A 24,761-nucleotide genomic window follows, 5' to 3' on the forward strand; every position below is an offset into this window, starting at 1 on the left:
GTTTTAAAATTTATCCGTTGTTTCGCTTTTCATTTTGTTATTGATTCAAGGATTTTTTAAACAAACGTTGTTTGTGAGTAGCTTTGTGAACTGTGCACAAAAGAACGATGCAGTTACTATGTACTGTTTAAAGGTTGTTAGTATGTACTCACAAAAATAGATGGTTTGATGTGACGCAAATTTAATACATACTTACAGCTTTTAACTTCTTTAGTGGTCTACATACTATTGTGTAAAACTAACCAATAAGTTGGCCAGCCTCTGTTTATATATATCCTTGTTCACGTGAATAAAATCAATATGGCTGACAGCTCATTTATAGAAATAAATGATTTGACAAATTTGATATTAACTGCCTTCTCATTGGGAAAACAACATATGTTTACCATTAACTCTGTGTGTTGAAGTGTTGTTTATAAAAAGACATTTTTATTGAAGAGCATTCAATTAAAATGCAATAAAGTTACTAAATTAATAATTTAATTTGAAAAGTTAACACAATTAACAAGTTAATTTGAATGTCAATAAAATTTCTATTTATGTGGGCATTTGCAACACGTAACGAGATGTTTTGTTAGGCGTTTCAACCAATGTTTAAATATATATTATGGCACGAAAAACCTTGGTATTGCAGTACGTGAAAACGGACAATTATTATAAGCATTGTCAGTATCATCCGTTTCGTATTCAAAATTTCCCATTCTGTGCAGCAAAATGAACTTGTGTTTGCTTCTTACCGTTCTATCAACCGTTATTCTAAAGTATATATAGACAGTAAAACTTATCTAGATTTTGTGACCTACGACTAAGTTTGATTATAATTTTTAATGCTGCGTTCTCACAGATTGATAGTTTTGACATTTAAAAACAACAACACTATCTCAAAATCGTTTTGATTTTGCATCAATACTTTCACAATAGAACATATCACAATTGCTAGAAAAACTACCGAAAATATCAAAGCTATAGCAAAGATTTTAGCCATTAAAATCAATTTTCGAACGTTAATATGAAAACTTCGATCTAATCTTTTGTCAGTAGTCTTATTTCACTCACTGGTTTCCACACATTTACGCAAAAATGGCTCATACCAAAAGAGTTGTCAAAACGGTCAATCTGTGAAAGTGCAGCTTTAATGTGTCTGCAATAATGGTCAAGAAATACTCGGCTCTAGATCTGTGTATGTACATCAATCTTATAGAAAGGTATTTTTTGTTTCCGTAATACGGTTCAAATTCAATTTTTTATTAATCCAGAATTTGACATTGTTTAAGGTCGATGGTCACAATACAGTTATACTATACCATAGTCAAGGCCACAATACCACGAACATACTCAAGCCATTTCTCAATCTCAACTGATATTTCCACGTAACAGTATGTCATGGTTCAAAACTATGTATGTTTTATCCGTTTTCAAAGCAAATTTTATTGTTTATTACGTTGATACAAATAATTGCTCAAATATTCTGAAAAAAATGTACTTTAGTAAGAACTGAAAAAATAACAATTTGCACTGAACACAAAGTTTGAATTGCAGATATATATATGAATAGCGAAGTAAAGCCTAAAAAAAATACAATGGAAAGCTAAGTTTGGCTTGCAGATTTATAAGGAATAGCGTGGTAAAGCTTACAAAATTACAAAGGAAAACTAAGTTTGGCTTGCAGATTTACAATGAATAGCGAAGTAAAGCTTACAAATTACAAATAAAAGATAAGTTTGGCTTGCATATGAAAAATGAATAGCGAAGTAAAGGTTACAAATTTACAATAAAAAGCTAAGTTTGGCTTGCAGATTTGAAATGACTAGCGAAGTAAAGCTTACAAATTTACAATGAAAAGCTAAGTTTGGCTTACACACTCACAAAGCAAAATTATGTTATGCTTTTAAATTCACAAAGAAAGGCGAAGTTTTTTTCAATAAAATACTGACCGAATTTTATTAACATATTTCATAAGAGAATTCGCTTTAAAAGAGTAAAACATTTGAATATTGAATCACGCTATGCAGTTATGTGGTAATATGGATTGAGTTTGAGAACAGACAGAGTAATTTCGTGATATTTGGGCCAGTTATGATATGTGGCATGCACGTGATAAAGTCTATATATGTTTACATTTACATAGATGTTAATTACATCGCTTTTTATGTTTTGACCGAAATACACAACCTTGTCACAGCCAATAAATGTGTTTAACCGTCTCACTTTTGTGAAAAAAAAAATGTTAATTTAATAGTCACATTGGTTTGTATCAGGATATTTGATATTCAACAATATAATGAAATGAAAAATTTAATTCCAGTAAATATAAAAAAAAAATTCAAGGGGCTATGGGGTTGGTTTTTAGTGTTATATCTACAATTTTGCTTAGAGGAGTTTAGTTGTCTTATGTAGTTATAAAGAAATAGAATGTTAATCATACAAACTCACAAACAAAAGTTATGTTGTGTTTGCCATTTTTACTACCAAAAGCGAAGTTTGGCTTGCAGATTTACAATGAAAAGCAAATTAAAGCTTACAAAATTACAAAAAGACTAACTTAGGCTTTCACATTTGTAATGAATAGCGAAGTAAACCTTACGAAATTACAAAAGGCTAAGTTGGGCTTGCAGATTTATAATGGATAGCGAAGTAAAGCTTACAATTTCACAATAAAATGCTAAGTGGGGCTTACACACTCACAAAGCAATACTATATTATGCTTTCACAATGAAAGGCGAAGTGAAGCTTACAAATTAACAAGGAAATGTTAATTGGGCGTAAACTTTCACTGTAAAAATCTAAGTGGAACTTTCTAATCAACAAAGAGAAGCTAAGTGGAACTTTCCTCAATCTTGCATTCACATTTCCTCCCTGTAGTTGCATGCACAACTTCCTTGAATGTGGGTTTACAGTTAGATTGTATGTCAAATATAATCAGAAAATTGACTGGTTGCTCACTCTCGTGATATATCTAGCTATAGTAACACTACTTATATATATTATTTTAATGATATAACGAATTTCTGAACATGGTAGAACAGAACGGCTGGGCTAGTATTCAATTTTGGTCTTAATTAGAAATAAGAACGATGTAGCTAAACGGATTACTTGTTATTAATAACTGACCAATGGAGTGAATGAAGTCCATGATGTATGACCATATGATTGACTTAAGTCGCATATTGAATAATACCCCAGACCGGCCAATAATTGTTCATGTGATACTCTGTAACAGTGTTGATGTTCTTTATTGTTTATACAAATATCGAAAGTTCCATCAACCAATCACAACGTACGAAAATGAGCAGCTAGTCAAATAAATGGTATTTTGAATATTATAACCAAAACATTTATCAACTGATATTTGTTTGATGAAGGATGAATATTTAGTATTGGCATGTTACATATCAAACATGTAAACCTTATTCCAGTGTTGTTGTTGTTGTTGTTGTTTTTCCTTCTGGTTGTTGTTGTTGGTTATGGTGGTGTTGGTGTTGCATGATATGTTTTCTCCATTAACAGGTTGGACATAGATACAAAAATACAAATAAAAGTTATTGGTTTGTGTATTGTGCAATCATACTTTTATTTTAACATTTTTCATGAAATCTTGCAAGCATTTGTTCAATTTATGTATAGCAAAATGCTGTAACTGTTTGGCATTCTTTATTTTACATAACCAATATACTCTATCACTGTCCAATCTATGTTATCAAAGCATGTTGCATAGAGATACATTGTACCAAGAACTTTGTTTGTCTGAATGCATTATGTGTAATCATCGAAGTAAGAAAACTTCAGCAAAAAGTTCAGCAACCGAAAGTTTGCATTCATATATTTTTATCTGACGAGGAAGCAAATTTCTTTATGTGTTAGGATAGAACCTCTTAATTTCGTTATACATCTGACTGCTATTTACCATGCTTTTGCAAAACATCTTCCCAAATGTATGCACTGTCTTTTTATAAAATGTTCATTCGGAAATTGGAACATAAATCCTTATGTAAACTAGATGGAAAAAAGTTATAATATTCTGTCTTGTTTGGTGGCCATTAACCAATACATTTTCATATGAATTGTGACAAGGAGAAAATGAAAGTTGCATGCTTTGTAGTATAATACGTCGTTCTATGTAGAAAAAAAGTCGTATTTCGAGCGATAAAGTCGTATAATATAGGACATAGCACAGACCGCTTCAGGTTCGGTCAGTTGAATGTACGTGTGCTGACTGGTCGGTCACTATAAAACAAGAAGGCCCTTTCTTGTCTGGGCAAATTCCTTAGATATGGTATTCATTAAAAAAAATCGTTACCTACCTTAAAAGTTCCATGGACCTTCAACTCAGGTCACAGCATGAGGATGCTATTTTATTTTTAGTTAAAGGTAACTATGACGTCATATATACCATATGACCTAAAACAATTCTAAACTGTACCATATACCCTCAAATCAAGTCACTGCATGAGACTTATATTATATGTTTAGTTAAATTAAACTATGACGTCATATATTCTATATGACCTACAAAACTACTTTAATGTACCATGGCCCCTCAAAGCAGGTCATAACAAGAGGCTGCTATTCCATTTTCAGTCAAAGGAAACTATGACGTCATATGACGTATGTCTGCTTGTCGAGGTTCATGTGACGAAATGTTAATTTCATTGTTCCACAATAAAACTTGAAAGTATTTTCGCAAGTTAAGCATTTTGGACCTTAGATTTAACATTCAGTAAAAGGCAGTGCATACATTGCTTTACTCGACTATCCTTGATTTGTTAAAGTCTTACGTCTTATTTTCGATATTAAATGAAACATGTTTGATCTTTGATAAACTATGTATTAATAAATCGTTATGTCTCAAAGCATCAGCTTTTATTTTAACACTAAGTGTAAATGAAAAAGTGTATTACAGATGCAATATCCACTGCTAATATTTTGTGTAAAAAATAGTTATTAATTCACCATTGTTATGTCCATTTACTTAAACGATTTATGCCTTTTCTTTTGTAGAATTATTTCCGAGACCCTTGGAATCTGTTCGACTTTTTCACCGTGCTTGGCAGTATTCTTGATGTCTTAATAAATGAACTGGGCGTAAGTATATACTAAATACGTGGTGAATTCATGCATACTTAGAAGACGCTTTCACTTCCATTGTGGTTGTAAATCTCTATTGTCTCGGCAAGGCTGTCTTTTGATCATATCTTTTCCATTTTATAAACGCAAGGCCATCCTTAACAAATAGTTGGTCTGCGGCCTCTCAGAAGGTAGACTGAGCGATGATTCAAAACTTCACAAGAGAACTGCGTTTACCGACAATGTTTTACTAAAAAAGGCCATAAAAATGAAGTCGGTGATTTTTCGGTGAGATCGTTCTAATCATTTTTAAGGATGGCTTTTAAAAATATTTTCTTTATCTAAATGTTATATTTGGCAATAGTTTATAAATTTGATGTTACCAATGACCTGCCGAGAACCATAAATTTAAATCCGTGCATTGTACATATAAATTTGACCCATTTTTTTCTCTTGATTGAACATTTAAAAAATTGATGTTATTCCTTAATGGAAGATGGGCAAATCACAATCATTTCATTTGATTGACCATCATTCTACTATATGGGATTTGCTTTCATGCAGAATAATCCGACTGTGTGCTCCACTATCATAGCGGGGAATACAAGTATGTCCGTCGTATGACTTTGTCATAAGGTTTTTCATAATCTTTAAACTAAAATAGAGGAAATTTAATATTTGACAGTTGAAAATAATCTTTTCTAAAAATAATTTAAAAAATAAAAAATTTTCACTTACTTTAGTCGCGCAATCCTGATGGATCCTCTGTAATTATAACGCACAGTCTGTAGCTAGACATTTTAAAATTACTGACTCTTACAGCTACTTAGCACATTTGTATAAATTACTCTTGCTTATTTATTCAATGTTTTCTTCTTCGTAAAAATGCAACTGGTGTAAAACTTGACATTTCTTCAAAAACACACAACATACTAGCTAGTACAAATTAGTGTTGCCTTTTTTACATTAGATACATACAATTAACTTAGTTTGATTCAAATCACTCAAAATGACACAGTGAGGTGAGTGTGGTCTAGTGGTTTAGGTGTCCACCTCTCACCCAAGATGTTCTGGATTCGAGCCCCACCAGGGGTACCGTCTCATGGCCTCTCAAAATGAACACCAGTACTGGTTTCTATCCAGGAAACGGACTCGATCGTGATTCTATAATCTGTCATGATTCGTTACAGTCGTGTTAAAACAAATAAGTATAAAATATAAATATATAATCATTTTTTCTATTAACCTCACCCAGAATGACACAGTAATCAACTCTCAAATGATTAACTTTAGTCCAAAGGGGCACAACTCATGGCTAGTTAGTTTTCCTTTCATTCAAATGAGCAACACTTATTTCATTTTCTCCAAAAAGGAGCAACAAATAATCGGCTCTTTTGAAAAACTTTCAACCAAGAGAGCGCAACAAATACTCGACCATGTATCATTCAAAATTTCGCAATCTACCTTGATGTATTCTCCATGTGAACTTCACAATCAGTGTTTCCTTGTTTCAAAAGACAACGACTGATAAACATTTCTTATAGCTTACTCCAACGGGGTGAATAAATTAACTACTAAAAACTTCTCGGCATGTCGTCTTATGCAATTTGCAATCATAATTCAAAGTTTGTCGTCAAAAGACGGCTTTGCAGTTTTGTGATCTAGCCACGCTGATATAGACAGTTGGTTTTCCACCTTTGTCCAAGCCAGTGTTATGAATGTTTCCACGGTTGAAGGCGAAACTGTTCTAAATGGCATAAACTAAAAGTAAAAGCATTTAGAACTGATTTGTCTTCATCTCTGGTTTTGCTCTAGTCGTTAGTAATGTTATAACTTCAGATACTAACTTTAGACCGATTTTTCACAAGTTTGTTAACGTTACTAAAGAGGTTAACGGCATCGTTGTTAACTGTTGAATGTGAGGTACTTGATAATGTGCTCATATATTTAAAAAAAAATACAAGTACAGCTGGAACTCTTCCTTTAAGTTTTGTTAGAGACATTAAAGATCACAAGTGCATTCATTAAACTTCCAGAGCACTAAAGATTTGAAAGTTAACAACGATGTTGTTAATCATGTTGTTAATCGTTTTGTTAACTTTAACAAAGTTCTGAACAATCGGCCTATTGTATATATTTTTTCTTAATTTTACGAAAATTGTTATCACTCCTAAGTCAGTAATATATTTGTCATCAACACTTTTCACCAATATATCTATACTATAAAGGTTCGGATCTTTCATTTTTTTTACATTTTTGATGGTGTGCTATGTATTTCGATTTCCTTACCGAATCAAAATGATATAGTGTTCATGTGGCAGAGTATGGGTGTGAGAATACATATATTTAAAAGTTCTTGCTATCACGAATTTGTATATACGTATGAACAATTAAATCTTTCTGCCTTTCACTTTACAGATTCCATTTGCATTATAACGAACATCATGCTCTGTCACTTTTTTCTTTGCTTTCGTTAACATATTATCCATAGATAATATATCATTCTCTTCGGATTTCACTTCAGCAAGACACATAACTGTGTACCAACTTTAGAATCTATTGTATGCTTAATATTTCAAAATGTCGTTTGAAGCACGCGGTAGTGGAAATGGTTACGGGTGAGGCTCAGGTATGTCAAACGATACCAACCAACAACTTTGGGTTGTAAGGATGCATCATTCGGAACACCTCGGCTATATTCTGCGGAATGGGCCTCGGATATCATATGTTTAGGAAAGGAGTTATATGAATAATAAACTGATCAAGTCTAGGAATAGTCCAACATAAATTGTTGTTATCGGTTATTAAATGCGATGTGCTGATACGATAAAGCGATATATTCGCATAATGATCTACGAGGTCCTTTCCGAAGCTTGCCGGAGATGGCCGAGCAGTTACGATTGAAGAAGCATGAGACATGCCGACCAATCAGTTATGAGCACTGTAATGACGTAGACATATTGTGTAGCTGGATAAATGTGTAGAAGTGGTGATATAGTTGGTTTTGTGTAAAATAATGCTTTTAAATTATGATATTATACCGTATACAAAGTAACACATAATGCCAAAAAGTCATGTTCCTTTTGCTAGTATGTTAGTAAGATTTTGCTGTTGGTAAACTAGTGCTTTTAATTGTAAGATTTATACATAATTTGATAGTTGTATTATCGCAGTTTGGTACACTCAGCTGTGCGTAGATTTTTCTTCTCTCACAATTTATATTCTCTTTTCTTGAAATATGGTCAATTCCCTGCAATATATTATCACAATGCATCAGCTATATCATCCAGTCCTGTATACCACAATTAGCTTTTACCAAACTTTTTTCCAGCTATATGTTTCACGGTGTAGTACCATTTACTCTCGGCTTTTTGCAAATATGTACTTGCAAACTGCTTCACAATGCACAACAGAAAATATTTGACTTAAACGTTTAATTTACTGTAAATCTAAACTTTGGTTTTCAACCTTCAGTCAATGTTTAAAAAGCTTCAAGTGCTTTATGTGCTGGTCTCTCTTGAGGTAACAATGAAAGCAACACTATGTCAGCTTAATTTCACCTCCTATAAAAATATTAAACACGCATAGAATAGATCCTATGCTTTTGCGCATCTTTCCACTTTGAGTCCCTGTGCCTTTGAAATGAAGGATGTTAATATATTATATAATTTATATACGTTTGATTTGATATTTTGTTTTCCACGGCGTTAAAAATGTAATCGTTAGTAAAAAATGTATTTACTCACAACCAGTTTTTAAATTATTCCAAGCCAGGGCGAATTGCAAGTTTATTTAAGAGTTCAGTATTGGCGATGTACAGAAAATAGTGCGGGCGTATCTCAGCCGCTGTTGTTCGGCAAAATTGGACTCAAACTTATTTGGTGTTTTTGTCAGAATCGATCAACGTAATATTAATGAAAACTTCTCTATAGGCCCACACAAGACTGAAAACACCAAGTATATGCTACCTGTTACTGCCAGTACTACTTTTACAAGCAAGTCTTGGTGAAAAATTAGACTGGCTGAAACATACTCTACGTTTATAACTTTGTTTGGTAATATTTTAAGGGTTTGTGTCTGCGTTAAATAACGATATATAATTTCTGTTGTAGATACATTTCATCGATATAAAACTTTATGATATATTTCATCGATTTAAATCCTAATGGTGTGGCAATTGCAATAGAACTAAGTCATTGCAGCATTTCCTTGTCAAAAAAAAACAACAGTGCTTATAAACTCCTTGTCTTGGTTACATGTGAAAGTGTACACCAGAAACTAGTGTTTATTGAGAACTTATACAGTGAAAAATATATTGAATGATGAAACAACATCAAGTGGGTTCATTTTCCTTGAAATGCATTTCGTCCTGGCCCAATATATTATTATTTTCACAATTCGGTAAGTTCACTATGTTGTGTGATCCAAAAGTTCACATTTGATATTTGCACTCATTTTGATATATTCAAAAATATATGCCGTGTAATGATATTCGGATAATTTGTTCTGCAGTTACTTATGATTTTCCGTATAACAATATATACGCAAACGCCTTATACAAATTATACTTCAATGAAATAGGAATGTGAATCGGATGATATGGATGATTGATATACAAAACAATAAATTATACTTTTATTAGGCTCCATTAGCTAATGCTCTAAAATATACTGAATTACATATCGTTATTGTTAAAGTATATACATATTTTCAACGCTTTAATATTTTGTTGCTTTGAAAGGCGAACAATTAGTCAATCAGTATTATCGTCTCACGCACAATTTACAAAATGCATATACGTCTTTTTTTCATTTCAGGATGACACAGTTGGATTTAACGTCGGTATTTTCCGTCTTTTCCGAGCTGCACGACTCGTCAAGCTTTTACGTCAAGGCTACACAATACGCCTCTTGCTATGGACATTCCTGCAATCATTCAAAGTATAAAGTTATAAATGTATATTTTGTTTCCATTATATTGAAGGAAATTAAACGTCACATTAATGGGGTTTGAAATATCATCTATTTTGTTTGTAAAGTTATACAGAATATCAATTTCAATTGAATCATTGTACATTTTTAAAATGTAATAGGTTTTGTTTTTCTGTACAAATGTTTTATGAATATTTGTTTTCAATCCCTGACCATGTTTTATTTCGAATATTGTTTAGGCTCTGACCATGTTTTCTTTCCAATATTTCCAGGCACTGGGAATGTTTTCTTTCAATAATTTTCAGACTAGGACCATGTTTTCTTTCCAATATTTTAAGTCTCTGAACATGTTTTCTCTCCAATATTTTAAGGCTCTTAATATGATTTCTTTCCCATGTTTTCAGTCTCTGATCATGTTTTCTTTCCAATATTTTCAGTTTCTGATCATGTTTTCTCTCCAATATTTCCAGGCTCTGATCATTTTTTCTCTCCACTATTTCCAGGCTCTGATCATGTTTTCTCTCCAATATTTCCAGGCTCTGATCATGTTTTCTCTCCAATATTTTCAGGCTTTGCCTTATGTCTGCTTGCTCATCCTCATGCTCTTCTTCATCGCCGCAATCATCGGTATGCAGATCTTCGGGAATATTCAGCTTGATTCCCACACCGACATCAATCGCCACAATAACTTCAGAAGTTTCTTTATGGCGTTGATGTTGCTATTTAGGTGAGTGAGCAAACATGTTGATGAAAGGTGATATTTATAATATTGACACATTGATCCATTGAGTTGCAGTCAAACTTTCTCGTCTCTTAAATATATGGAAATCAGTTCTTCCCTGGAATGATATATGACGAAATAATTAAACTATTTTTTTCGAACTTGAAATCAAATCAGATTGCTTTTCTTTAAGCTTTCTCAGTGTCAAACGTTTGGTCGTGTTTTTTTTAAAATGTATAGGTTACCATATGTGTGTATAACATACGTTATTGAAAAAAACGTCTTATCATTGTAACTTGTTTGGCTTTTTAGCATGTCCGGGTAGTTTTCATCGTATCATGGAGACTTATTTTATATATACAGTAAAACCCCTCTATTCAGACCACCTATGGGACTTTCAGGAAATGGTCTTAATAGCGGGTTGGTCTCATTACTGAGTTTGGTCAAGTAGTGGAAAACATATAGATATATACCTATTTTTTCAGGTGTGCAACAGGGGAGAATTGGCAGCGGATTATGCTGTCGTGTCTCGGTGGAAGGCCATGTGACCCAGATTCTGGCCTCAGCAATCACGAGTGTGGGCTCGACTTGGCTTATATGTATTTCACAGCGTTCATCTTCTTTTGCTCATTCCTTGTAAGTTGTTTTGTTTATTGTTCGTCATAGTTTTAACATAAACATATTTTACCTACTTTAAACCTTAATATATCCGGAAAGCGGGCAAGAGCTGAACTTTTACGATTATCTTCTGTAAGCAACGCATTATTTCGTCAAACATTTAGTCAGTCTATGAATCATTTTAACGGCAAATACTCAGAATACCATGTTTTTCAAATCAGAATCAAGTAATATCCTGCTTTCCTACAGCTGGTGTAATGTCAGTGCACTATTTCTACATAAAAGGTGGATATTAATAAGTAAATTATAATTGTAACCATTGTCATTGATCATATCAAAGCATATGCATACGAGTAACCTTCAATATATGAATACTCTTGTATTATCGCATATCAGTGACTACATCTAATGGTATTTCAGATGTTAAATTTGTTTGTGGCTGTCATCATGGATAACTTTGACTACTTGACGCGTGACAGCTCTATCCTTGGTCCTCACCACTTGGACGAATACACGAGGGTGTGGGCGGAGTACGACCCTGGAGCCACGTAATGCAATAGCTTAAATTTTTACTTTGTTAGGTTTAAAATTGCGAAAGAGTGTGGTTTCTTATTGGTAAGGGGTGGATGGGGAACTGTTGTACCGAAAGGAAACCCGGTCCAGTTTCTTTACTACAAATAGATGCCAAAATACTTACTTCGCATAAACATATTCAAACTCTTACTGCGCTTCTTGAGATGAACCAATATCCTTTTAACAAATCTTTGGAATTGCAATAAAATGTATGCGACGTCGATGATACAAGTAATGCTATTGACCATGCCGCTGTTCAAACTGACGAAATTGCTATTTCCAGCGTTGTTGTTTTATATGCAAGATGAGTTTTGAAAATTACGAGTGTAAATTTCTTTCTTGTTATTACTGTGCTTAATTACGTACTAAGTAAAATAAATGCTTATTCTGAAATTTGTATTTAAATTAAACAGGGGGAGAATACAACATACAGACATGTATGAGATGTTACGAAATATGGAGCCACCTGTCGGCTTCGGCAAGAAATGCCCCTACAGATTGGCTTACCGGAAGTTGATTCGCATGAATATGCCTGTGGCGGACGACGGGACCGTCCATTTCACAACAACATTGTTTGCACTTATCAGAGAATCACTAGGAATCAAGACATCAATAAGTAATTCAGTACTGTTTCAATAACGACTTTTCCAGTTATAATAAGAATATTTCAAATTTACCATAAAAATTATTACCCTTTTCAACCGACAACACGTTCTTATATTTTGTGGAACGATTTTGGGAAAATGTGTTATTTGTCACACTTTTTCATGCAATGTTTAAATACAATTTAAAGTACATACATCTTTACTTTAAAGCTGAGCAAATGGACAGAAAAGACGAAGAAATGCGAGAAGTTATACAGAGACTCTGGCCGGTGCAGGCAAAGAAGCTTATAGACCTGCTGGTGCCGCCAAAAGAAGGTGGTGCCTTGTTTCCTATTTTGCCTAAGAATGGTTCCGTAAATAGGATAACAATGATGGCATTGACATATCATTTTATATTTAAAAGTGTTTGCCAAAATAGTATATAGATGTATAAAATAAGTAGAAAATGTTCAGCAAAGTGGTAAATATTTGTAAATTGTTGTTAGCAATTTAACACTAAGAAAGCGCATACTTTATTGTCGCAAAATGAATTTGCACATTAGATGTGTATATAACATATAAGAGGAAACACATTCTGTCTTTGATTAAAGTTTTTTCCAAGGAGCACAGTTTTTGAAAACATATTTGTTATCATTCATGATTCTCAAATAAAGAGAACAAATATTACAAAAATCTAAAAACTGTTGTGTGATAAATATTTTAGCATGACCTTGTACCAACATACAAATTCGGTAAGAAGGGAGAGGTGAAAACAAATCCATTATTTTTTAATTACAGAGTTAACTGAACACAAACTTGCAGTTGGTAAAATATACGTCGGTTTACTAATAGCCGAAAACTGGAAAGCTTACAAATCAAGTCAACTGAATGGCCAACCTCTTAGAATGGTAAGTAAAGTTGTACTCCAATTAAAATTCAATAAAAATATGGACCGAATGGAGGTACGAAACAAGGTGTTAACAAAGCATGGATTTGCAGTGGTAGTTGAACATAAACTATTTGCTGTGCATTATAATTAATTTCTGGTATGCTCACAAACAGTTTAGAGTATGTGCATTACAATTTGGAGCAACATACATAACAGTATGGCACATTTACGAAAAGAATGCATCACAAATGTATTTCCATATGCTATGAACGATTCAAAAATGAGCTTACTTAAGAATAGGGAAATATTGTAAGACTCTTATTTAGAAATCTAAGACTCTAATGGGAATCCATGTATTTCAATGAATGTATAAACAAATGTTTCCTGTCGTTGCCTGTGTATTTGTATTGTATTTTGTCTGTGTGTGTAAAATTGCAACTACCCATTCGTGATGATTGTCAAGTATAATTCCAACATTGCCATTTGCCTTATATGTTTCTCAATCTGACCATATTAATCCGCTATTGAAACCAATCATTTGTGTTTTATATTGTCTTAATACGCCTTAATGACTGTTTCGCCAGCTAGACAATACCAAAAACATTCATACATTTTTACCTGCCGCAATTCACTATTTCAAATGCGTATATCACCGGCTCAATCTTCATGGTTATCGTTTAATTTTACATTGGAAACTTCAGGGCAACCCAAGTAGCCAAAAATATAACAAAGATCATGCTTAAAGGCACAAGGCTAAGACCTAACAGACGCTATACGAGATAGACACAGCCAACAAACAACACAGACAAACACCACATGCATCGAAATATATTTTATCAATATAAGTTAGGGCTACCACATTGGAAAAGTCACTGAAACAGGAGTTAACTGGAAGTTTTAACTAGTGTATTGGTACTAAGCCCCACGCTTGTTCCAATATAAGCTTTTTAAAGATAGTTCATTTGTTTCATCAATTTTATCTTCTCTATCAGGCTTAATACATACAAAGTACCCATCAGTTTAGTAAATGCTTACTAAGAAACTCTAGCTAGAGTATATACAAGCACAAGTAGAATAGCGTTTAATTAATGATAATTGACGTGTGTATATGTTTATTTTTCCATGGAAGCAGGAGGAAAGAGAAGAGGTAAATTACGTCACAGGGTCACATGACCTGGGCCATATTTCTGATGTTTCTTATACTTAGTAATTAACACGCTTTAGTTGCCATTTTAGGTGCTTTCACTTCATTTTCCGTGTTTGTAAATCAATGAAAGTGTTCAACAATGTCAAACGTGATATAGATATACATAATACGTGTATATTTGACAGAAAAATAGTATGCACATCGGTGAAAAACGTCATAGACAGTATTATCATTTTCTTTTTGCTTTTGGTATACCTCATTTAAATTTACACTTTATGTTCACCTTTCGTTCTGTTTCATTTTTATAGTTTAGCTTTAAGCGTACTGCTAACTACTTCGTTCGTATGATAAATAATCAGTGATATCTTGCTGGCCTAACAAATTTACACAAACGTTCGTAAATGTATATAAACAACTGAAAGTGAAGGCTAGATATTAGATATGCTTGATTTTGATTGGCATAAATTACAAGTAATGTAGAATTCAAACCGAATGAATAGTGAATATGAATATCTTGCCATTTATTTAGAGTGTCTATAAGGATGCAAATACAATGAACGGTATTTCAAATGAAATATTGCATATACTTTTAAGAACTCGGTCATGTTTTGGCATCAAGAATATTTTTCCCGGTCATTCATCTTAAAAAGCTTCCATTTTAATTATTTCATCATCTTTGAATACAAAATGCAGAAAAAAGAACATTTAAGATAGAAATAAACTAGATTTAGTGGGGAACGAACCCACGCCGGAACAGAAAGGATTTTTGTTAGAAAATTGACACATGATCCACTCGCCCACAGGGACTCAAACTGAGTTGACGGAAATTTAAACCTTTCTTGAAGTCATTGCTAGCATCACGTGATAATCTCAATCAACCAATCACGTTAAAGCCTTTTGTTGAATGGCGATAGTAACGCATTTCCAAATTGTGGACTTTAACACTCTATTTGATTCGCTACACTTTATTTCGTAATAAAAAAGGGCATTTTACAAAACAAGATCGAGTCCCTTTAAGCCTTCAATTTAATCATGCATCAGTTCGTACGAATATGTAGTTGAACCAACACACCTTTCTCAAAGTTGTACATGCAAAATAAGATATGCGCTTTCATTTAAAAGAAACATAATCAAACTACAAATGCTTCTTTCGCCCTCATGTCTGCAATCTCGCGCTTTTTCCTCCATGCTATAAAACCTTTATACTAAAAATGGCCTTGGTCTGACGTGCCGAGAAATCAGACCATCTAAAAGCAAGAAAGGTTAGTACTTTGTTCAGATTTAGCTGGTTTGTTTTGGCTCTTGCATTATCATCTGCTTGGTTGAAACTTACAACTTTTAAGGTTAAAGAATGTGCTTTTGAATGGAGTTCGCGTTTCAATTTTAAAACGGTTTGGCCAGTGTGAATGATTTTGACATTTTTGCTTAATAAAAGGAATACATTGACTATTTCATCTGTATATGCTTTCTACTCAATATAAAAAAACCGTATGCATGACAGCTTACCTCCGAAATTTCATTTTTATGATACTACTTTTTATTTCAATTTTACTTATTTTGTTTACCCTTTTTACTGTTTATGTTACATATAAATGCATGTATATATATAAATAACAATAGTGTTCGGATTTAAATATTTTGCATTGATAGGAATTCTGAGGATTATTTTAATTGCAAACAAAAATGATACAGATATTGTAAATTACATATGAATAAATATTTTCGTTTATAAAATATTCGTTCAATTTTCAACTTATTTCCTTAGAATATAACAACTGCTGTAGTACATTGCTTTACATTCAAAAATTAATGATTTTCGTTTAAACGAGATTTCGTTTAAATTGATTTTTTTTAAAGCTTGTTAGCTTTAAATGTTGCTTTTGTATTTTAGCCCCACGATAACGAAGAGGTATATTCAAGTCGTTTTGTTTTTCAAACCTCTTTTGTCACTTTTTTTTCTTCTTAGCAACTTATAATTATTGCTGTTCACATCAATTTAATTGCCTTTAAATCGACGACTTTAATGCCATTTCTTTTATTTTTTTATTTTTTTGACGAGCTATCTTTTCACTTTTGAAACTATACTAACACAATAGTGAGAACTAACGAATCATTAACGTTTTCTACTACTTTAAACTAATAGGACTTTAAAGTTGCGATACTAGTTACCTGTAAAACTGTGGTATCGTTCGTCTGCATGCTCCTTGAAAACTGAATTGCTCTCTTCTATAAATCATGGTAGCTGTTGGACAAATGTATTGTCATCTTTAGGAGTCCAGAAAACATTACTTTAAAAAGGACGTTTGAATGCTGTACTTTTTAAAATTTATGAAAAGAATCACAACTTATCAAAAGTACCTATCATAAATGGTTCTTCTAATAGTATAAACGGACTGTTTTAAAAATAGAGATAGTTTAGTGGAAGATAGAAACAAAGATATGCCTATAAGTGATTTAATATTTGTGTTATATCATATAAGTCATACACATTAATCAATGGTGTCTATATAGGCCTTCTCCAAACACATAGATGGTGAATTAAATAACTTATGGTGCGATGTTAAAATCTTCTTCTAAAATTTCTTTGGTGGGTATCAATGCTGACCTTGTATTTGTCCTTCTATTGAAAAAGAAATATCTTGCAATTCTTTTCTCCAGGAATATAGTATACACGTATATCATTACGAATACAGTCAAGAGACAAACTCATTGATTTCAGACAAAACCATTTGGTCAAAGTATAAGGTCAACATCCAATACCACCCTAGTCTAGTATGGCGGTTTACAGAATGGACCCATCCTTTCATTGGAAATAATAAATGTACTTAAATTAATTTTGTAGGATGATTAAGCATACAAAACTATGTAACTATTAAATAAATATAAATATGTAGTACTTTCTATTAGTCATACAAACTATTTGTGTCGCTGATTAACTAGTATCGATGAGATGGGCTCCTTTGTTGTAAACCATATTGTGTACTATATTCTAACTTACAGCTGGGCTATAATATCCCATTGCTTGGTGAAAATGATCAGGTCAGAACATACCGCATGGCTTTTTGTTCATTTACAAATAACAGCATAATTATGAACAAAGTTAGAACTACTTTAACTGGTCTGTGTTTTCTGATAAAAAACCTCGACGAATTGTCACAGCCTTGGCACCATTATTGACGTCGTCGTTGTGCTAAAAGGCCCATAACTCTAGTTTAAAAAAGTGTTGAGTCATGCCCCTGTTTCGACGGAGAAAAACAACAGACGAGCGTGTGAGTTTGCTCCGCAGTAAAGTGGTCTACCCTTTAATTGTTTATGCATATTGGCCATGTTTCCTTTTGAAAAAAATTAGGCTTTGTTCATGGTTGCACTTCTAAACTAACAAGTTTAGCATTTGATTGCAGTGCAGAATGTTACTAACAGTCTTATTTCCTTATTGGTTTTTCACCATGCCTTAAATGGGTCTTATATCACTTAGTGTGTCATTTTTCAACAATTTTTTAACTGCTAATACTCCAAACTATAAGACAGATACTTTTTCGACAAAAGCTACTTCTAACATGTTTGACACAGACGCAATATATAAAGCGCATTAAAAACTAGTTACTAATTTGGTTGGTACTTCAACACAACCAATTAGGGCAAGGTGCATAATTCTTTTTTTCAGATAATGCTGCCCATATTTCACAACTTCTTTATTATAATGCACCTCTTTCTTATATTAAGATTTATTTACGAAATAATACACCATAAACACTTCAAAGTGTTCGCTTTTTCTTGACACTTTTTTTGTTGAGATGTAAACGAATAAGAATACAAACTGTAAACATCATCTATTTCACTAATTGAATGTCAAATTACATTTGTTTTAACATAGTCTTTATGGATGTCAATACTAGTATTGAAGTAATAAAATGAAAACAAAATACATTCTAGTTAAAGGAGCTTATCTATAAAATATCAGATATATAAAAAAAACTGTTCTATATTTTAGAAAAATATTTGTATAGTATTTTGTGCAATGTAAGGTATTTTGTCAATTGTGAGTTTCATAGAATGCATGGGATAGGTGATAGGGTCAGTACAGTCGGAACATTTCGGCCATTATCCAACAGATATGACCTCGGAAATAATAAGGGTCTTTAAAAATAGTCCGTCATGGCGGCGCCCATATTGAAAACTTCAAGTGAACACATGACGAAGAGTATTAAGCTGTTTTCCTTTAAATTTGAAGCTTATTTCAAGTGTAGAGTAATATTAATTGAGTTAATCGCAGGCAGCCATATCAAATGTTCGTATATCTCGAAACCTATTTACGAGGTCTATTACGAATTTTGACGGAGATGGCCGAGTTGTTCCGATTGAGGGTCAGTAATGGTCGACCAAATGTGAGATTGGCATGCTTGTTTAGGTGACCTTATCATATCAAATTAGCGTTAAATAAATAAATACTCGATTTAAAACTCTGTACTTTTGATCATTTTTGTAAACACAGTTTAGTAAGCGTTGATATTTGAAACATCAGAGCGTCGTGCATAAATGGTGCTCCCCAATCCCAATGCATACGTGTAATGGTAGCATTGATAATAAACGGTGAATGGCTACAAAGAGATCTATGTTAGCCTCTCTTCTTACTAAAGTCTGAATAACGCCAAATGGGTTCAACCCGAGGGCGAGGAAAAGCACACAACAGGCCAATCCATCCTCTTTTCTTACGCTATATTGTGTTGTTTTCCAACAGCGACCTCCATCTTTCTTCAAGCGGCTGATGGGAGTGGTAAGAGCGCCCTCTGCCAGGTCCAGCCAGAGTATTGACTCCGACCATTCCGGAGATGAAGACACCCACAGGTATTAATCTTGTTTGTGTTGTTGTATCCTATTTATTTTCCACTTAGTCCATTGCCTTATTCATAGTTGTGCTTTTCGAACCTTTATTTTAATGTTTCGTCTTTTTAGAAATGTCTTACTAGTCATACAACATGTCATACTCACATTCCAAATATGTTATTGTCTTCATTAACTTCGAAACACCAAAGATAAGTTTTTTTGTAAAATAATGAAATTTCGCTTGAAATATGTCGTTTGGTATTCTAGTAATGGTATAACCATAACGTCTGAAACATATTTATATGTTGTTATGGTTTGGTATTCTAGTAATGATATTCAATATGTCTGAAACATCGTTGTTATGGTTTGGTATTCTGGTAATGATATCCATTATGTCTAAAACATCGTTGTTATAGTTTGGTATTCTGGTAATGATATTCAATATGTCTAAAACATCGTTGTTATGGTTTGGTATTCTGGTAATGATATTCAATATGTCTGAAACATCGTTGTTATAGTTTGGTATTCTGGTAAAGATATCCATTATGTCTAAAACATCGTTGTTATGGTTTGGTATTCTGGTAAAGATATTCATTTGTCTAAAACATCGTTCTTATAGTTTGGTATTCTGGTAATGATATTCATGTCTGAAACATCGTGTTTATGGTATTTGGTATTTTGGTAATGATATTCAATGTGTCTGAAACATCGTTGTTATGGTTTGGTATTCTGGTAAAGATATCCAGTATGTCTAAAACATCGTTGTTATAGTTTGGTATTCTTGGTAATGATATTCAATATTCTGAATCATCGTTGTTATGGTTTGGTATTTGGTAATGATATTCAATATGTCTGAAACATCGTTGTTATGGTTTGGTATTCTTATAATGATACAATGTGCTGAAACATCGTTGTTATGGTTTGGTATTCTGTAAAGATAATTCAACATGTCTGAACATCGTTGTTATAGTTTGGTATTCTGGTAATGATATTCAATATCGTTTTGGTTTGGCTAAAATCAATAAAACATCGTTGTTATGGTTTGGTATTCTGGTAATGATATTCAATATGTCTAAAACATCGTTGTTATGGTTTGGTATCCTGGTAATGATATTCAATGTGTCTGAAACATCGTTGTTATGGTTTGGTATTCTGGTAATGATATTCAATGTGTCTGAAACATCGTTGTTATGGTTTGGTATTCTGGTAAAGATATTCAATATGTCTAAAACATCATTGTTATAGTTTGGTATTCTGGTAAAGATATTCAATATGTCTAAAACATCGTTGCTATGGTTTGGTATTCTGGTAATGATATTCAATATGTCTGAAACATCGTTGTTATGGTTTGGTATTCTGGTAATGATATTCAACAAGTATAAAACATCGTTGTTATAGTTTGGTATTCTGGTAATGATATTCAATATGTCTGAAACATCGTTGTTATGGTTTGGTATTCTGGTAATGATATTCAACATGTATAAAACATCGTTGTTATAGTTTGGTATTCTGGTAATGATATTCAATATGTCTAAAACATCGTTGTTATGGTTTGGCATTCTGGTATTGATATTCAATATGTCTGAAACATCGTTGGTATGGTTTGGTATTCTGGTAATGATATTCAATATGTCTGAAACATCGTTGTTATGGTTTGGTATTCTGGTAATGATATTCAATGTGTCTGAAACATCGTTGTTATGGTTTGGTATTCTGGTAATGATATTCAATGTGTCTGAAACATCGTTGTTATGGTTTGGTATTCTGGTAAAGATATCCATTATGTCTAAAACATCGTTGTTATAGTTTGGTATTCTGGTAATGGTACCCATTATGCCTGAAACACGTTTTATTGGTATTCTGACATCGATATTATCATTACATTTGAAAGAACCGTATTATTGATAATGATATGCTTTAATGGCACGACTCTTGATCACATCAAAGTGTCGGCTGGTATTTTTGAATGTCAAATTTAACATTAAAAACGATATTTCAATAGAACTGTAACCTATTACCATATCTTTTTATATCGTATGCTCTATCTTATTTGATTATATAGTATGTATTTATTTATTATTGTATCGTTATGTTATCTACTCACATAACAGCCTGTATGACCTGAGGTATTCTGTGATACATTTCACCCATTATGGCGGCCATGTTTGCGAATATTTCTTTCAATGTAACCATGTCCTCTGATTTTCGCTGTCCTATTGATATCTTAAGTGATGTGTCAGGTGCTCAACACATGCATGTTGTTTGATTGTTTGGATGATGTCCACATTACTAGCACGTTTTCTAATGCTGTTTTCTGCACTGTTGTGTTCTGCACGCATGTTGTGTATGTGTTTACAGTGTGGACATTGAAAAGTCACGGGACCACCGCTCTTTCAGTTTCCTGCGCCGTAATAGCAGCAAGAAGCGGCGACCAGGGGGTGGTGGAGCTCCAGATACGGGCAGTATGCAGGTAGGACCTTACATGTACTCTCTTTTAAACTTAGCGTTAGCATTACAGTTTGGTAATCATTTATAACGTGCGACGCTAGCGCAGCATGTGTCTTTTTGGCATACTACTACTTTGAATCACTAATATGACTGTTTTATTGTCTGAATGAATCTTTTATGGCTAACCATCGCCAAACAATCACTTCCTTCGTTGCGGCATCATATATATATATCATCCGTCATGCATTGCACACACATGCATACACTTTATGTAGAAACGTGATATCCATCACAGGAGAGTTATGGTTTTGCGATTAATTCATTACAACTAAAACACTATATTCGTTATTGAATTACTAGTATGCCTCATTCAGACAAACATTCATACCTTAGATAAAGACTTTAACAATGAATATTTATATATTTCTAACACATATACATAGTATTAATAAATGTTGTGATTAAATGCCTAAACCATTAAACATTGAGTTACCAAAAACATGCATAGGATATATTTGCTAGTTCCATTACATATGTTTGCCTTACATACATTCATTCGACAGACTCGCTATTTCTAGAATGAATAAATGCCTAACATACATTCATACGACAGACTCGCTATTTCTAGAATGAATAAATGCCTTACATACATTCATACGACAGACTCGCTATTTCTAGTATGGTATGGATAAATGCCTTACATACATTCATACGACAGACTCGCTATATCTAGAATGGATAAATGCCTTACATACATTCATACGACAGACTCGCTATATCTAGTATGGTATGGATAAATGCCTTGCATAAATTCATACGACAGACTCGCTATATCTAGTATGGTATGGATAAATGCCTTACATAAATTCATACGATAGACTCGCTATATCTGGTATGGTATGGATAAATGCCTTACATAAATTCATACGACATACTCGCTATATCTAGTTTGGTATGGATAAATGCCTTACATAAATTCAAACGACAGACTCGCTATATCTAGTATGGTATGGATAAATGCCTTACATAATTTCATACGACAGACTCGCTATATCTAGTATGGTATGGATAAATGCCTTACATAAATTCATACGACAGACTCGCTATACATGTATTTAGTATGGATAAATGCCTTACATACATTCATACGACAGTCTCGCTATATTTAGTATGGATTAATGCCTTCATACATTCATGTGACAGACTGGCTATACATGTACTTAGTATGGATTAATGCCTTCATACATTCATGTGACAGACTGGCTATACATGTACTTAGTATGGATTAATGCCTTCATACATTCATGTGACAGACTGGCTATACATGTACCTAGTATGGATTAATGCCTTCATACATTCATGTGACAGACTGGCTATACATGTACTTAGTATGGATTAATGCCTTCATACATTCATGTGACAGACTGGCTATACATGTATTTAGTATGGATTAATGCCTTACATACATTCATATGACAGATTCGCTATATTAAGTATAAATTAATGCTTTCATACATTCATACGACAGACTCGCTATATTTAGTATGGATAAATGCCGTACATACATTCATACGACAGATTCGCTATACATGTATCTAGTATGGATAAATGCCCTACATACATTCATACGACAGTCTCGCTATATTTAGTATGGATTAATGCCTTACATACATTCATACGACAGATTCGCTATATTTAGTATGGATAATGCCTACATACATTCATACGACAGATCGCTATATTTAGTATGGATAAATGCCGTACATACATTCATACGACAGATTCGCTTTATTAGTATGGATAAATGCCTACATGCATTCATACGACAGTTCGCTATATTTAGTATGGATTAATGCCTACATACATTCATACGACAGTCTCGCTATATTTAGTATGGATTAATTTCCTACATACATTCATACGACAGATTCGCTATATTTAGTATGGATTAATGCCCTACATACATTCATACGACAGTCTCGCTTATTTAGTATGGATTAATGCCTTACATGCATTCATACGACAGTTCGCTATATTTAGTATGGATTAATGCCCTACATACATTCATACGACAGTCTCGCTATATTTAGTATGGATTAATGCCTACATACATTCATACGACAGTCTCGCTTATTTAGTATGGATTAATGCCCTACATACATTCATACGACAGATTCGCTATATTTAGTATGGATTAATGCCCTACATACATTCATACGACAGTCTCGCTTATTTAGTATGGATTAATGCCCTACATACATTCATACGACAGTCTCGCTTATTTAGTATGGATTAATGCCTTACATGCATTCATACGACTGTCTCGCTATATTTAGTATGGATTAACGCCTACATACATTCATACGACAGTCTCGCTATATTATTTAGTATGGATTAATGCCCTACATACATTCATACGACAGTCGCTATATTTAGTATGGATTAATGCCTACATACATTCATACGACAGTCTCGCTATATTTAGTATGGATTAAGCCGTACATACATTCATACGACAGTTCGCTTTTATAGTATGGATTAATGCCCTACATGCATTCATACGACAGATCGCTATTATTTAGTATGATTAATGCCCTACATACATTCATACGACAGATTCGCTTATTTAGTATGGATTAATGCCTTACATGCATTCATACGACAGTCTCGCTATATTTAGTATGGATTAATGCCCTACATACATTCATACGACAGATTCGCTATATTTAGTATGATTAATGCCCTACATACATTCATACGACAGTTCGCTTTATTTAGTATGATAATGCCTACATACATTCATACGACAGATTCGCTTTATTTAGTATGGATTAATGCCTTACATACATTCATACGACAGTCTTGCTATATTTAGTATGGATTAATGCCCTACATACATTCATACGACAGATTCGCTATATTTAGTATGGATTAATGCCCTACATACATTCATACGACAGTC

At 33.1% G+C, this 24,761-nt stretch overlaps 1 protein-coding gene across 1 annotated transcript in view; it reads left to right on the forward strand.

Moving 5' to 3' along the window:
* LOC128223985 (voltage-dependent calcium channel type A subunit alpha-1-like) overlaps nucleotides 1–19,344 on the forward strand; it is a 166,576-nt gene extending 147,232 nt beyond the window's left edge. The window contains exons 33-45 of the mRNA XM_052933546.1: nucleotides 4,999–5,082; nucleotides 7,658–7,693; nucleotides 9,882–10,004; nucleotides 10,565–10,722; nucleotides 11,202–11,352; nucleotides 11,755–11,882; nucleotides 12,321–12,523; nucleotides 12,723–12,827; nucleotides 13,290–13,399; nucleotides 14,510–15,789; nucleotides 16,419–16,436; nucleotides 17,528–17,566; nucleotides 19,266–19,344. Coding sequence (XP_052789506.1) covers nucleotides 4,999–5,082; nucleotides 7,658–7,693; nucleotides 9,882–10,004; nucleotides 10,565–10,722; nucleotides 11,202–11,352; nucleotides 11,755–11,882; nucleotides 12,321–12,523; nucleotides 12,723–12,827; nucleotides 13,290–13,399; nucleotides 14,510–14,587 — 1,176 coding nt within the window. The 3' untranslated portion in view covers nucleotides 14,588–15,789; nucleotides 16,419–16,436; nucleotides 17,528–17,566; nucleotides 19,266–19,344. The remainder of the gene's footprint in view (nucleotides 1–4,998; nucleotides 5,083–7,657; nucleotides 7,694–9,881; nucleotides 10,005–10,564; nucleotides 10,723–11,201; nucleotides 11,353–11,754; nucleotides 11,883–12,320; nucleotides 12,524–12,722; nucleotides 12,828–13,289; nucleotides 13,400–14,509; nucleotides 15,790–16,418; nucleotides 16,437–17,527; nucleotides 17,567–19,265) is intronic.
* Nucleotides 19,345–24,761: the final 5,417 nt, after the last annotated feature.

Source organism: Mya arenaria, chromosome 17 (assembly GCF_026914265.1).
Source record: "Mya arenaria isolate MELC-2E11 chromosome 17, ASM2691426v1".
Taxonomy (NCBI): Eukaryota; Metazoa; Mollusca; class Bivalvia; order Myida; family Myidae; genus Mya; species Mya arenaria.